Below are 13,456 nucleotides of genomic sequence, written 5' to 3'. Positions count from 1 at the left end.
ACATGGGAGACAGACATGGGAGACAGACAGACAGACAGACATGGGAGAGACAGACAGACATGGGAGAGACAGGCAGACAGACATGGGAGAGACAGACATGGGAGAGACAGGCAGACAGGAGAGACAGGAGACAGAAACAGACAGACAGACAGGAGACAGAAACAGGAGAGACAGACAGACATGGGAGAGACAGGAAGACAGGAGAGACAGGAGACAGAAACAGACAGACAGGAGAGACAGACAGACATGGGAGACAGGCAGACATGGGAGAGAGAGGCAGACAGACAGACAGACAGACAGACAGACAGACAGACAGACAGACAGACAGACAGACAGACAGACAGACAGACAGACAGACAGACAGACAGACAGACACAGACAGACATGGGAGAGACAGACGGACAGACATGGGAGAGACAGACGGACAGACATGGGAGAGACAGAAACAGACAGACAGACAGGAGAGACAGGAGACAGAAACAGTCAGAACACAGACAGGAGAAACAGACAGAGGAAAGGAGGTAGATACAGGAGACAAAGAGAGACAGGTCACTATTGAATTACACCTGGTCTTGGGGACCCACAAGGTGTGCAGGCTTTTATTCGTCCAAGCACTAACACATCTGATTCAAATAATCACACAGCTCTTGATTAGGTCAATCAGACATGCTAATGCTGGTCTGAATCATCACACAGCTCTTGATTAGGTCAATCAGACATGCTAATGCTGGTCTGAATCATCACACAGCTCTTGATTAGGTCAATCAGACATGCTAATGCTGGTCTGAATCATCACACAGCTCTTGATTAAGTCAATCAGACATGTTAATGCTGGTCTGAATCATCACACAGCTCTTGATTAAGTCAATCAGACATGTTAATGCTGGTCTGAATCATCACACAGCTATTGATTAAGTCAATCAGACATGTTAATGCTGGTCTGAATCATCACACAGCTCTTGATTAAGTCAATCAGACATGTTAATGCTGGTCTGAATCATCACACAGCTCTTGATTAGGTCAATCAGACATGTTAATGCTGGTCTGGATCAAAAGCCTGCACAGTGTGTGGGTCCCTACCAACACATAAACAGCGGTCTAATCCAGTCTTCAGACAACAGAAGGTTACATACTTGTACTGCTCTGTAGCCTGCATCACGATGAAATCCCACTTGGGGTTCATCCATTTGTGGAGATTGTCGTAGTGTTGCTGTTGAAAACAACAGATGTTTGGCTAAAATAACTAAAAGTCAAATAGTTAGACGACAAAATCCCCCGACGCTAAAACAACAGATACATGTGTAAAGAAATGTCTATCTCCTCCATCTTGCTTAGGAACCCCCAGAAAACAGAATATAACCAACACCAGCCCTTAAACCACCACTACAGCCCTATGGGTGAGACAGCTACTGTACCTGACATTAACATGTTAGTCATTTAGCAGACGCTCTTATCCAGAGATAGCTAGCTGAGACAACAGCATATCACTGTCGTAGTAAGTGGGATTTATTTAAGATGTGCACCCCCCCACCCATAGTACCTGCTCATAGGGCTCCAGCACCCCCCCCCCCCCACCCCACCCGTAGTACCTGCTCATAGGGCTCCAGCATCCCCCCCCCACCCGTAGTACCTGCTCATAGGGCACCAGCACCCCCCCCCCCACCCGTAGTACCTGCTCATAGGGCACCAGCATCCCCCCCCCCCCCCCCCACCCGTAGTACCTGCTCATAGGGCACCAGCATCCCCCCCCCACCCGTAGTACCTGCTCATAGGGCTCCAGCACCCCCCCCCACCCGTAGTACCTGCTCATAGTGCTCCAGCATCCCCCCCCCACCCGTAGTACCTGCTCATAGGGCTCCAGCATCCCCCCCCCATCCGTAGTACCTGCTCATAGGGCTTCAGCACCCCCCACCCGTAGTACCTGCTCATAGGGCACCAGCATCCCCCCCCACCCGTAGTACCTGCTCATAGGGCTCCAGCATCCCCCCCCCCACCCGTAGTACCTGCTCATAGGGCTCCAGCACCCCCCCCACCCGTAGTACCTGCTCATAGGGCTCCAGCATCCCCTTCTTCCGGATGTTTCTCCTGGCCAGATAGATGGCTTTAGGGAGACAGAGGGGAAGTATACAACATGTTATTTACCACATCTTTACCTGGTGCAGAAAACTGGGCCAATACATCATCAGCTTGTCTACGTGAGAACATGTGACTCAGAATGTTTATTGTGTCACTATCTGAACATGTGACTCAGAATGTTATTGTGTCACTATCTGAACATGTGACTCAGAATGTTATTGTGTCACTATCTGAACATGTGACTCAGAATGTTTATTGTGTCACTATCTGAACATGTGACTCAGAATGTTTATTGTGTCACTATCTGAACATGTGACTCAGAATGTTTATTGTGTCACTATCTGAACATGTGACTCAGAATGTTATTGTGTCACTATCTGAACATGTGACTCAGAATGTTATTGTGTCACTATCTTAACATGTGACTCAGAATGTTTATTGTGTCACTATCTGAACATGTGACTCAGAATGTTATTGTGTCACTATCTTAACATGTGACTCAGAATGTTAATGTGTCACTATCTGAACATGTGACTCAGAATGTTATTGTGTCACTATCTGAACATGTGACTCAGAATGTTATTGTGTCACTATCTAAACATGTGACTCAGAATTTTATTGTGTCACTATCTGAACATGTGACTCAGAATGTTTATTGTGTCACTATCTGAACATGTGACTCTGAATGTTTATTGTGTCACTATCTGAACATGTGACTCGGAATGTTTATTGTGTCACTATCTAAACATGTGACTCAGAATGTTATTGTGTCACTATCTTAACATGTGACTCAGAATGTTATTGTGTCACTATCTGAACATGTGACTCAGAATGTTATTGTGTCACTATCTAAACATGTGACTCAGAATGTTATTGTGTCACTATCTGAACATGTGACTCAGAATGTTTATTGTGTCACTATCTGAACATGTGACTCGGAATGTTTATTGTGTCACTATCTGAACATGTGACTCAGAATGTTATTGTGTCACTATCTAAACATGTGACTCAGAATGTTATTGTGTCACTATCTGAACATGTGACTCGGAATGTTTATTGTGTCACTATCTGAACATGTGACTCGGAATGTTTATTGTGTCACTATCTGAACTAGCTGGAACAACAGTCACACTAAGAAGTAGCTGACACTTTAAAAACAGGTGTCATTGAAACGCTGATGATTCATGTTTTCTTTTCAATCCACAATCTGGATCCCTCCACAGCCTCATAGAGGATCTAGATACTTTTCCTAACCTCTCTGGATTACAAACAAATTGTGATAAGTGTACTATATTACATATTGGATCACAAAAAAATATATTACTTTTACATTACCGTGTAGTTTACCAATAAAATGGTCTGACGGGGAAGTTGACATACTCGGTATTCATATCCCGAAAGAAAGAAGTTATCTCACTACAATAATACATTTTAATAGAAAGTTAGCAAAAATAGATAAGATGTTGCTACCATGGAAAGGAAAATACCTGTCTATTTGTGAAAAAAATCACCCTGATTAACTCTTTAGTCATATCCCAGTTTACCCTGATTAACTCCTTTAGTCATATCCCAGTTTACCCTGATTAACTCTTTAGTCATATCCCAGTTTACCCTGATTAACTCCTTTAGTCATATCCCAGTTTACCCTGATTAACTCTTTAGTCATATCCCAGTTTACCCTGATTAACTCCTTTAGTCAGATCCCAGTTTACCCTGATTAACTCCTTTAGTAATATCCCAGTTTACCCTGATTAACTCTTTAGTCATATCCCAGTTTACCCTGATTAACTCCTTTAGTCATATCCCAGTTTACCCTGATTAACTCTTTAGTCATATCCCAGTTTACCCTGATTAACTCCTTTAGTCAGATCCCAGTTTACCCTGATTAACTCCTTTAGTCATATCCCAGTTTACCCTGATTAACTCTTTAGTCATATCCCAGTTTACCCTGATTAACTCTTTAGTCATATCCCAGTTTACCCTGATTAACTCCTTTAGTCATATCCCAGTTTACCCTGATTAACTCTTTAGTCATATCCCAGTTTACCCTGATTAACTCCTTTAGTCATATCCCAGTTTACCCTGATTAACTCTTTAGTCATATCCAAGTTTACCCTGATTAACTCCTTTAGTCAGATCCCCGTTTACCCTGATTAACTCCTTTAGTCATATCCCAGTTTACCCTGATTAACTCTTTAGTCATATCCCAGTTTACCCTGATTAACGATTTAGTCATATCCCAGTTTACCCTGATTAACTCTTTAGTCAGATCCCAGTTTACCCTGATTAACTCTTTAGTCATATCCCAGTTTACCCTGATTAACTCTTTAGTCAGATCCCATTTTACCCTGATTAACTCTTTAGTCAGATCCCAGTTTACCCTGATTAACTCTTTAGTCAGATCCCAGTTTACCCTGATTAACTCCTTTAGTCAGATCCCAGTTTACCCTGATTAACTCTTTAGTCATATCCCAGTTTACCCTGATTAACTCTTTAGTCAGATCCCATTTTACCCTGATTAACTCTTTAGTCAGATCCCAGTTTACCCTGATTAACTCTTTAGTCAGATCCCAGTTTACCCTGATTAACTCCTTTAGTCAGATCCCAGTTTACCCTGATTAACTCTTTAGTCATATCCCAGTTTACCCTGATTAACTCTTTAGTCATATCCCAGTTTACCCTGATTAACTCTTTAGTCATATCCCAGTTTACCCTGATTAACTACTTTAGTCATATCCCAGTTTACCCTGATTAACTCTTTAGTCAGATCCCAGTTTACCCTGATTAACTCCTTTAGTCATATCCCAGTTTACCCTGATTAACTCTTTAGTCATATCCCAGTTTACCCTGATTAACTCTTTAGTCATATCCCAGTTTACCCTGATTAACTCTTTAGTCATATCCCAGTTTACCCTGATTAACTCTTTAGTCATATCCCAGTTTACCCTGATTAACAATTTAGTCATATCCCAGTTTACCCTGATTAACGATTTAGTCATATCCCAGTTTACCCTGATTAACTCTTTAGTCATATCCCAGTTTACCCTGATTAACTCTTTAGTCAGATCCCAGTTTACCCTGATTAACTCTTTAGTCATATCCCAGTTTACCCTGATTAACTCCTTTAGTCATATCCCAGTTTACCCTGATTAACTCTTTAGTCATATCCCAGTTTACCCTGATTAACTCTTTAGTCATATCCCAGTTTACCCTGATTAACTCCTTTAGTCATATCCCAGTTTACCCTGATTAACTCTTTAGTCATATCCCAGTTTACCCTGATTAACTCCTTTAGTCAGATCCCAGTTTACCCTGATTAACTCCTTTAGTCATATCCCAGTTTACCCTGATTAACTCTTTAGTCAGATCCCAGTTGACCCTGATTAACTCTTTAGTCAGATCCCATTTTACCCTGATTAACTCTTTAGTCAGATCCCATTTTACCCTGATTAACTCTTTAGTCATATCCCAGTTTACCCTGATTAACGATTTAGTCATATCCCAGTTTACCCTGATTAACTCTTTAGTCATATCCCAGTTTACCCTGATTAACTCCTTTAGTCATATCCCAGTTTACCCTGATTAACTCTTTAGTCATATCCCAGTTTACCCTGATTAACTCCTTTAGTCATATCCCAGTTTACCCTGATTATCGATTTAGTCATATCCCAGTTTACCCTGATTAACTCTTTAGTCATATCCCAGTTTACCCTGATTAACTCCTTAAGTCATATCCCAGTTTACCCTGATTAACTCTTTAGTCAGATCCCAGTTTACCCTGATTAACTCCTTTAGTCATATCCCAGTTTACCCTGATTAACTCTTTAGTCACATCCCATTTTACCCTGATTAACTCTTTAGTCATATCCCAGTTTACCCTGATTAACTCTTTAGTCATATCCCAGTTTACCCTGACTAACTCCTTTAGTCAGATCCCAGTTTACCCTGATTAACTCTTTAGTCATATCCCATTTTACCCTGATTAACTCCTTTAGTCATATCCCAGTTTACCCTGATTAACTCTTTAGTCATATCCCAGTTTACCCTGATTAACTCTTTAGTCATATCCCAGTTTACCTATTTGCTTATGGTCTTGCCTACACCTAGTGACCTGTTATTTAAATTATATGAGCAAAAAAATTTACAAAATGTATTTGGAAGGGGAAGTCCGAATTAAATGGGCCTATTTATATAATAAATATGAAATCATAAATATTAAAGCATTAGATCTCTCACTTAAAGGCTTCAGTCATACAAAAGTTAGACTTAAATCTGAACTGGTTCTCTAGCAGATTAGTAAGAATGTCTCACCCCATGTTCAAGAATGGCCTTTTTCCCTTTATTCAGACTACAACCTCTCACTTTCGGTTATTTGAAAATGAAATAATAAAAGTTGGTTGCAATTCCAGTTTAATCCACCAGAAAAGAACAAATAAAACAACAAATAGTTAAACTCAAATATAGTAATAGATAATTTTTTTTTATTAAAAAAATTTAGAATAAAAAAAAAAGTATAATCTTTGTAAATTATATCATAAATAGGACACAGCTAACATAAATACATGGAAATATCTGCTCGACCCAAAATGACATCCAACTAATTGCAGTATTAACGCAAAAATGGAAGAGGCAATTGGAAGGGAGAGAAAGGCAGGAAGTTGTCTGTCGGCCATGCATGAAAGACCAACATTGGTTAAAGAAAATTGTGATAAAAAAATAAGAAAGTGGACCAGTTTCATTTAAGGACCAAAACATTGACAACTGTGCCATGGAGACCTCTAAATAATTGGGAAGAGATTTTCAATCTACTGACTCCATGTCACAGTGATACACAAAACAATGCTGGATTAAAACGTTGAGTTTTTCCATTTTCCATTTTTATATAAAATTCTTGTAACCAATAGAATGTCTTATACAGTGGGGCAAAAAAAGTATTTAGTCAGCCACCAATTGTGCAAGTTCTCCCACTTAAAAAGATGAGAGGCCTGTAATTTTCATCATAGGTACGTACACTTCAACTATGACAGACAAAATGAGAAAAGAAAATCACATTGTAGGATTTTTAATGAATTTATTTGCAAATTATGGTGGAAAATAAGTATTTGGTCACCTACAAACAAGCAAGATTTCTGGCTCTAACAGACCTGTAACTTCTTCTTTAAGAGTCTCCTCTGTCCTCCACTCATTACCTGTATTAATGGCACCTGTTTGAACTTGTTATCAGTATAAAAGACACCTGTCCACAACCTCAAACAGTCACGTCTGGGACCTTTTGGATCGGAGGTTGAGGGCTATGGACATTCCCCTCAGAAATGTCTGGGAACTTGCAGGTGCCTTGGTGGAAGAGTGGGGTAAACATCTCAAAGCAAGAGCTGTCAAATCTGGTGCAGTCCATGGGGAGGAGATGCACTGCAGTACTTAATGCAGCTGGTGGCCACACCAGATACTGACTGTTACTTTTGAATTTGACCCTCCTTTGTTCAGGGGACACAATATTCAATTTCTGTTAGTCATATGTCTGTGGAACTTGTTCAGTTTATGTCTCAGTTGTTGAATCTTGTTATGTTTATACAAATATTTACACGTTATGTTTGCTGAAAATATTTTGGTTAGGCCAGGGTGTGACTAGGGTGGGCATTCTATGTTCATTTTCTATGTTTTCTATTTCTTTGTTGTTTGGCGGGGGGTGGTTCTCAATCAGAGGCAGCTGTCTATCGTAGTCTCTGATTGAGATCCATACTTAGGTAACTTTTCCCAACATGGGTTTTGTGGGTAGTTGTTTTGTGTCTTTCTGCACCAGACAGAACTGTTTTGGTTTTTGTTCATTGTCTTTGTTATTTTGGTTAATCAGTGTTCAGTTCTTTTAATAAAAGATGAACACGTACTGCACCTTGGTCCTCCACTCCTTCCAACAGCTGTTACAGATAGAAGCCACAGTCTATCTGCAGCATTGAAGCTGATCTACACTAGGGTAGCCTAGTGGTTAGAGTGTAGGGGCGGCAGGGTAGCCTAGTGGTTAGAGCGTTGGACTAGTAAACGGAAGGTTGCAAGTTCAAATCCCCGAGCTGACAAGGTACAAATCTGTCGTTCTGCCCCTGAACAAGGCAGTTAACCCCAAGGCTGTCATTGAAAATAAGAATTTGTTCTTAACTGACTTAAACTGGTTAAATAAAGGTAAAATAAACCAAGTATTATGTGTTTAAATACATACAAATAAGTATCTGACAGTATCTGACATTCACTCTCCTTTCACAGAAGATAAACCCACCATAGTCTATGTCCTCAGAGGGGCCACTACAGAAGATAAACCCACCATAGTCTATGTCCTCAGAGGGGCCACTATAGAAGATAAACCCACCATAGTCTATGTCCTCAGAGGGGCCACTACAGAAGATAAACCCACCATAGTCTATGTCCTCAGAGGGGCCACTACAGAAGATAAACCCACCATAGTCTATGTCCTCAGACGGGCCACTACAGAAGATAAACCCACCATAGTCTATGTCCTCAGACGGGCCACTACAGAAGATAAACCCACCATAGTCTATGTCCTCAGAGGGGCCACTACAGAAGATAAACCCACCATAGTCTATGTCCTCAGAGGGGCCACTATAGAAGATAAACCCACCATAGTCTATGTCCTTAGAGGGGCCACTACAGAAGATAAACCCACCATAGTCTATGTCCTCAGAGGGGCCACTACAGAAGATAAACCCACCATAGTCTATGTCCTCAGAGGGGCCACTACAGAAGATAAACCCACCATAGTCAATGTCCTCAGCGGGCCACTTCTGCACGGGCCAGAAATAAGGGGTCTGCGGAAAGGTTGAGACAGACAGTGACATGAAGATTAGTCATTTGCTCTGCCTCTGACACAGGTAGATACAGGTAGATCGACACAGGTAGTTACAGGTAGATAGACACAGGTAGTTACAGGTAGATAGACATAGGTAGTTACAGGTAGATAGACACAGGTAGTTACAGGTAGTTACAGGTAGATAGACACAGGTAGTTACAGGTAGATAGACACAGGTAGTTACAGGTAGTTACAGGTAGTTACAGGTAGATCGACACAGGTAGTTACAGGTAGATCGACACAGGTAGTTACAGGTAGATAGACACAGGTAGTTACAGGTAGTTACAGGTAGATAGACACAGGTAGTTACAGGTAGATAGACACAGGTAGTTACAGGTAGTTACAGGTAGATCGACACAGGTAGATCGACACAGGTAGTTACAGGTAGATAGACACAGGTAGTTACAGGTAGATAGACACAGGTAGTTACAGGTAGATAGACACAGGTAGTTACAGGGAGATACAGGGAGATACAGGGAGATAGACACAGGTAGTTACAGGGAGATACCGGTAGATAGACACAGGTAGTTACAGGTAGATAGACACAGGTAGTTACAGGTAGATAGACACAGGTAGTTACAGGTAGATAGACACAGGTAGTTACAGGTAGATCGACATGGGTAGTTACAAGGAGATACAGGTAGTTACAGGTAGATAGACACAGGTAGTTACAGGGAGATACAGGTAGATAGACACAGATAGTTACAGGGAGATACAGGGAGATAGACACAGGTAGTTACAGGGAGATACAGGGAGATAGACACAGGTAGTTACAGGTAGATAGACACAGGTAGTTACAGGGAGATACAGGGAGATAGACACAGGTAGTTACAGGCAGGTACAGGTAGATAGACACAGGTAGTTACAGGCAGGTACCTGGAAGCGGTAGAGGGTGCTGTCGGGTACCAGGACCAACTTCCTGTGGTTCTGGAGGGGGTAGATGTACCCGTAGGCCACCAGCATGGTCCCAAACGCCTGGGCCTCTGGTGGAGGGAGGGGGAAGAGAGGAGGAGGAGGAGGAGGAGAGAAGGGGGTGAGAGTTCATATATTTTCAAAGCTCTTGGTTGTACTTTAGTTTACAGCCTTTAACTAGTAGTGACTTGCTTGCATAATAACATGGTAACATGTAATAATTACATTAAAAAATATACCTTTATTGTGTTGGATTAATTGATATAAGTACCCAGCAGAATCCATTCATAGAATCCAGTTGCTTACCTTCTGTGGTAACCTTCATTTTGGTGACAATCCATGCTAGAACGTCCTGCCCTGTGTGATGGATGACAAGTGAATATTGATATTCACAGCATGACATCAGTGGGCTGGCTCTCACAGGCCTGGTCTACACACAGACTACCTGTTGAAGGTACTACCTGGCTCTCACAGGCCTGGTCTACACACAGACTACCTGTTGAAGGTACTACCTGGCTCTCACAGGCCTGGTCTACACACAGACTACCTGTTGAAGGTACTACCTGGCTCTCACAGGCCTGGTCTACACACAGACTACCTGTTGAAGGTACTACCTGGCTCAGACACAGTGCAGAATCCATCACTTGATAACAATGTGTGAGTTTATGCCGTATAGCTTAACTTGTGATTAGATTGATCAGTATATATATCTGTCTGTTTGTCATGAAAAACTACAAATGACAATAACCAGCACTGAAGCAGGAAGTACCATGACTGTGATGACAATTTCCTGTCTGTCACATGGTCCTTCCTTCCCTTCATCTCCAGCCCTCCTGTTCGCCCAAATGGCACCCTATTTCCTATATAGTTTGGACCAGGGCCCATAAGGCTACGTAGTGCACTATGTAGGGAATAGGGTTCTATTTGAATGGACAGGAGGGCTGGAGATGAAGGGAAGAAAGGACCATGTTGCTACATTATTCCCTCTATAGTGCTCTAGATTAGACCACGCCCATAAGTCTACACAGTGCACTATGTAGGGAATAGGGTTCTATTTGGGATGAACAGGAGGGCTGGAGATGAAGGGAAGAAAGGACCATGTTGCTACATTATTCCCTCTATAGTGCTCTAGATTAGACCACGCCCATAAGTCTACACAGTGCACTATGTAGGGAATAGGGTTCTATTTGGGACGAACAGGAAGGGTGGAGATGAAGGGAAGAAAGGACCGTGTTGCTACATTATTCCCTCTATAGTGCTCTAGATTAGACCACGCCTATAAGTCTACACAGTGCACTGTGCCATGTGGGATGTAAGTCTGACCTTTCCCCTCTGGCCCTGGTCTTAGCCCGGGATTAGAGGGCAGCTTGGGAGCACAAAGCCCCCACACAGATCTGATCCAATTGACCGCTGTCTTATATAACCTACAGTAGCAAGCCTAGCAGGCGGTCTACAAAACAGTCTGCCGCAGCTCTAGAATCTTAGCTTGTCCAATAACTACCCACAACTTCCCAGAATTCTGTTTGTTTTTAATAACAACAATGTAGCATTGATGAGAGGTGTTTCCCTACTGTTTCCCCTACTGGGCAGCACCGCTACCTAGCTTTCTATTGGCGGCTTCAGTTGAATGTTTGGGTTGTTTCAGCCCTGCTACATGGCTACAGTGGCCATATTTCACTGCACCAGGAAAAGGATCTAGGGCAAAACATTGTCAGAGTATAATAGAGATGGGAGGGGATATTGTTTGAGGAGATATGTCTCTCAGTGGGGCAACCATCTGGTGCTGTGACTCACCGTTGATGACATGTGGGATAATGGTTACATTGAGTTTCTGGTCGGCACCCTTCACCCCACTCTTAGGATCCTGCATCTCAACCACAAACACCTCCACCTGGAGCAGGTTGGGGGGGGGGGGGGAGAGACACCCAGACTCAAAATACACTTTGGTTTGTTTCAATGAAAATGGAAGAAAACAGTCCTATCAGGTCAAAGGTCATAGTGATGTGTTCTGTATGATACCTCTGACCTCTGAGATGTGGAGGACCTGATTGGCTCAGAGCCATTTCCCCCTGCTGTCCAAGCAGCTAATTGGTTTAGAGCAGGGGTTCTTAAACTTTTTTAGCTCGAGACCCAAATAAGAAATTGACCGTCCTCCTGTGACACAAATGGTCCAACAACGACCCGAATCAAGAAGAAATAGTGGGTGATTATAGATGTAACTCACTACCCACCTCTCCACATTACCCAGGGCCCACTTTGAGTCCTCACCCACAAGTATAAGAAAGCCTTGTTTAGAGGTTAGATTGGATCTCTAAGAGGTTTACAATCTCTTCGCTGTAAACAAAATAAATATACAGAAGCCTACAGGGTATGAAACAATAACGTGAGTGTAGTAGCATCTTTTGATGACGCTATGCAGATTACCACATTGAAAGTCGTGATGACTTCCCAGCTGTTCCATTTCCATGTGTAATTGGATGGGAACAGGATTATGAGCGGCCAAATCCACCAAATTAGAACCTCTTATAAATAAATAACATTTTACAATTAACTTTTACAAACCAATTGATTCTGGGTTTTTTTAAGACATGAAAGGGTCAATTGAAACAACAATCTTGGGGCTCCTCGTGAATTTACTGTAAACTATAATAATCTATCAACAAGTAGACTATCACCAGCACACCTAAAATCAATCGACATGATGTGAACTTTTAGTTTATCTAAAGTCTATTACCTTTTTATCAAAACATTTAAAAGTACTGATAAATGACGTAAACGTACTGGTAGTTAACCTACATTTTTTAGGCATGCCATCCGTGGTCGGTAGTGCTGACCATAATCTCTCAGCGTCCTAATTGTCATGTTTGCGGTCAGTCGATACGCGGACCTAAAGAAGAAAATCCAGGTACGAAATGTTCATGAAAAAAAGTAATCACACAGGTATAATGGTATATCAGTAGCCTATTCCATTGACCGCGCGTCAGAGATTGCGTGAGAGGGGCCAGAAAGCGCGAGGACGGATTTATCAACCAATGACAGCTCGGCTAAACAATGGTTTAACAACCTGTTACGTGTGAAAGTGACACCAACATACGTCACACCATCAAGCAACTATCAATTTGGTGGCATTATGGCAGTAAAACCTTGAATTGAAATGTAACAGTAGTTGGATTATCGTTTATTGAAATATAGAAGAAGAAAAAAATCCATGTAAAATATTTGTCGCCCCAGAATGTGGTGAAAGAGGAAGGATAAAAACAATCAACTTTTTTTGCGATCAATTCACTGGATGATAAAATAATAATAATAATAATAATTTAATTTGTATATATATATATACTTTAATTTGATCTCATTTAAGCCTATGAATTTCACAGGTAAACTAGGGCTAGTCTACCTTAATAACCACAGATGGTGCCAAAAACGATACCACAGGTGAAGGTGTCGGACCGACATGACTCCCCGGGTATACACTGCCCTCTACCGCACCCAGGTGGTACTGCTGATAAATGCATGATATTCAATTATGACGACCTGCATTGCAGTGCACCCTTCTGATGTGTTGTCATGTTGTAACCAGTGTATATCTCATCTCCTGAAGCCTCTCACCAC

General features: G+C 41.8%; 1 protein-coding gene across 4 annotated transcripts in view; it reads right to left on the bottom strand.

Annotated features, from left to right (window-relative positions):
* The window catches only part of rgs9a (regulator of G protein signaling 9a), a 39,167-nt gene extending 26,307 nt beyond the window's left edge, over positions 1 to 12,860 (bottom strand). For 2 of the 4 annotated variants that reach the window (XM_031819973.1, XM_031819976.1), the window contains exons 1-7: positions 12,641 to 12,860; positions 11,639 to 11,735; positions 10,151 to 10,201; positions 9,809 to 9,915; positions 8,840 to 8,891; positions 2,043 to 2,101; positions 1,134 to 1,210 (exon numbers count right to left, since the gene is read on the bottom strand). In XM_031819973.1, the coding sequence (XP_031675833.1) occupies positions 1,134 to 1,210; positions 2,043 to 2,101; positions 8,840 to 8,891; positions 9,809 to 9,915; positions 10,151 to 10,201; positions 11,639 to 11,735; positions 12,641 to 12,706 (509 nt within the window). In that variant the 5' untranslated portion in view covers positions 12,707 to 12,860. The remainder of the gene's footprint in view (positions 1 to 1,133; positions 1,211 to 2,042; positions 2,102 to 8,839; positions 8,892 to 9,808; positions 9,916 to 10,150; positions 10,202 to 11,638; positions 11,736 to 12,640) is intronic. The other 2 variants (XM_031819974.1, XM_031819977.1) reach the window with 2 other exon arrangements.
* Between the last annotated feature and the right edge of the window lie 596 nt (positions 12,861 to 13,456).

Source organism: Oncorhynchus kisutch, unplaced genomic scaffold (assembly GCF_002021735.2).
Source record: "Oncorhynchus kisutch isolate 150728-3 unplaced genomic scaffold, Okis_V2 scaffold2905, whole genome shotgun sequence".
In the NCBI taxonomy this organism is placed as follows: domain Eukaryota; kingdom Metazoa; phylum Chordata; class Actinopteri; order Salmoniformes; family Salmonidae; genus Oncorhynchus; species Oncorhynchus kisutch.
The sequence above is the reverse complement of the archived record's forward strand: the minus strand, read 5'-3'. Positions and strand labels throughout refer to the sequence as shown.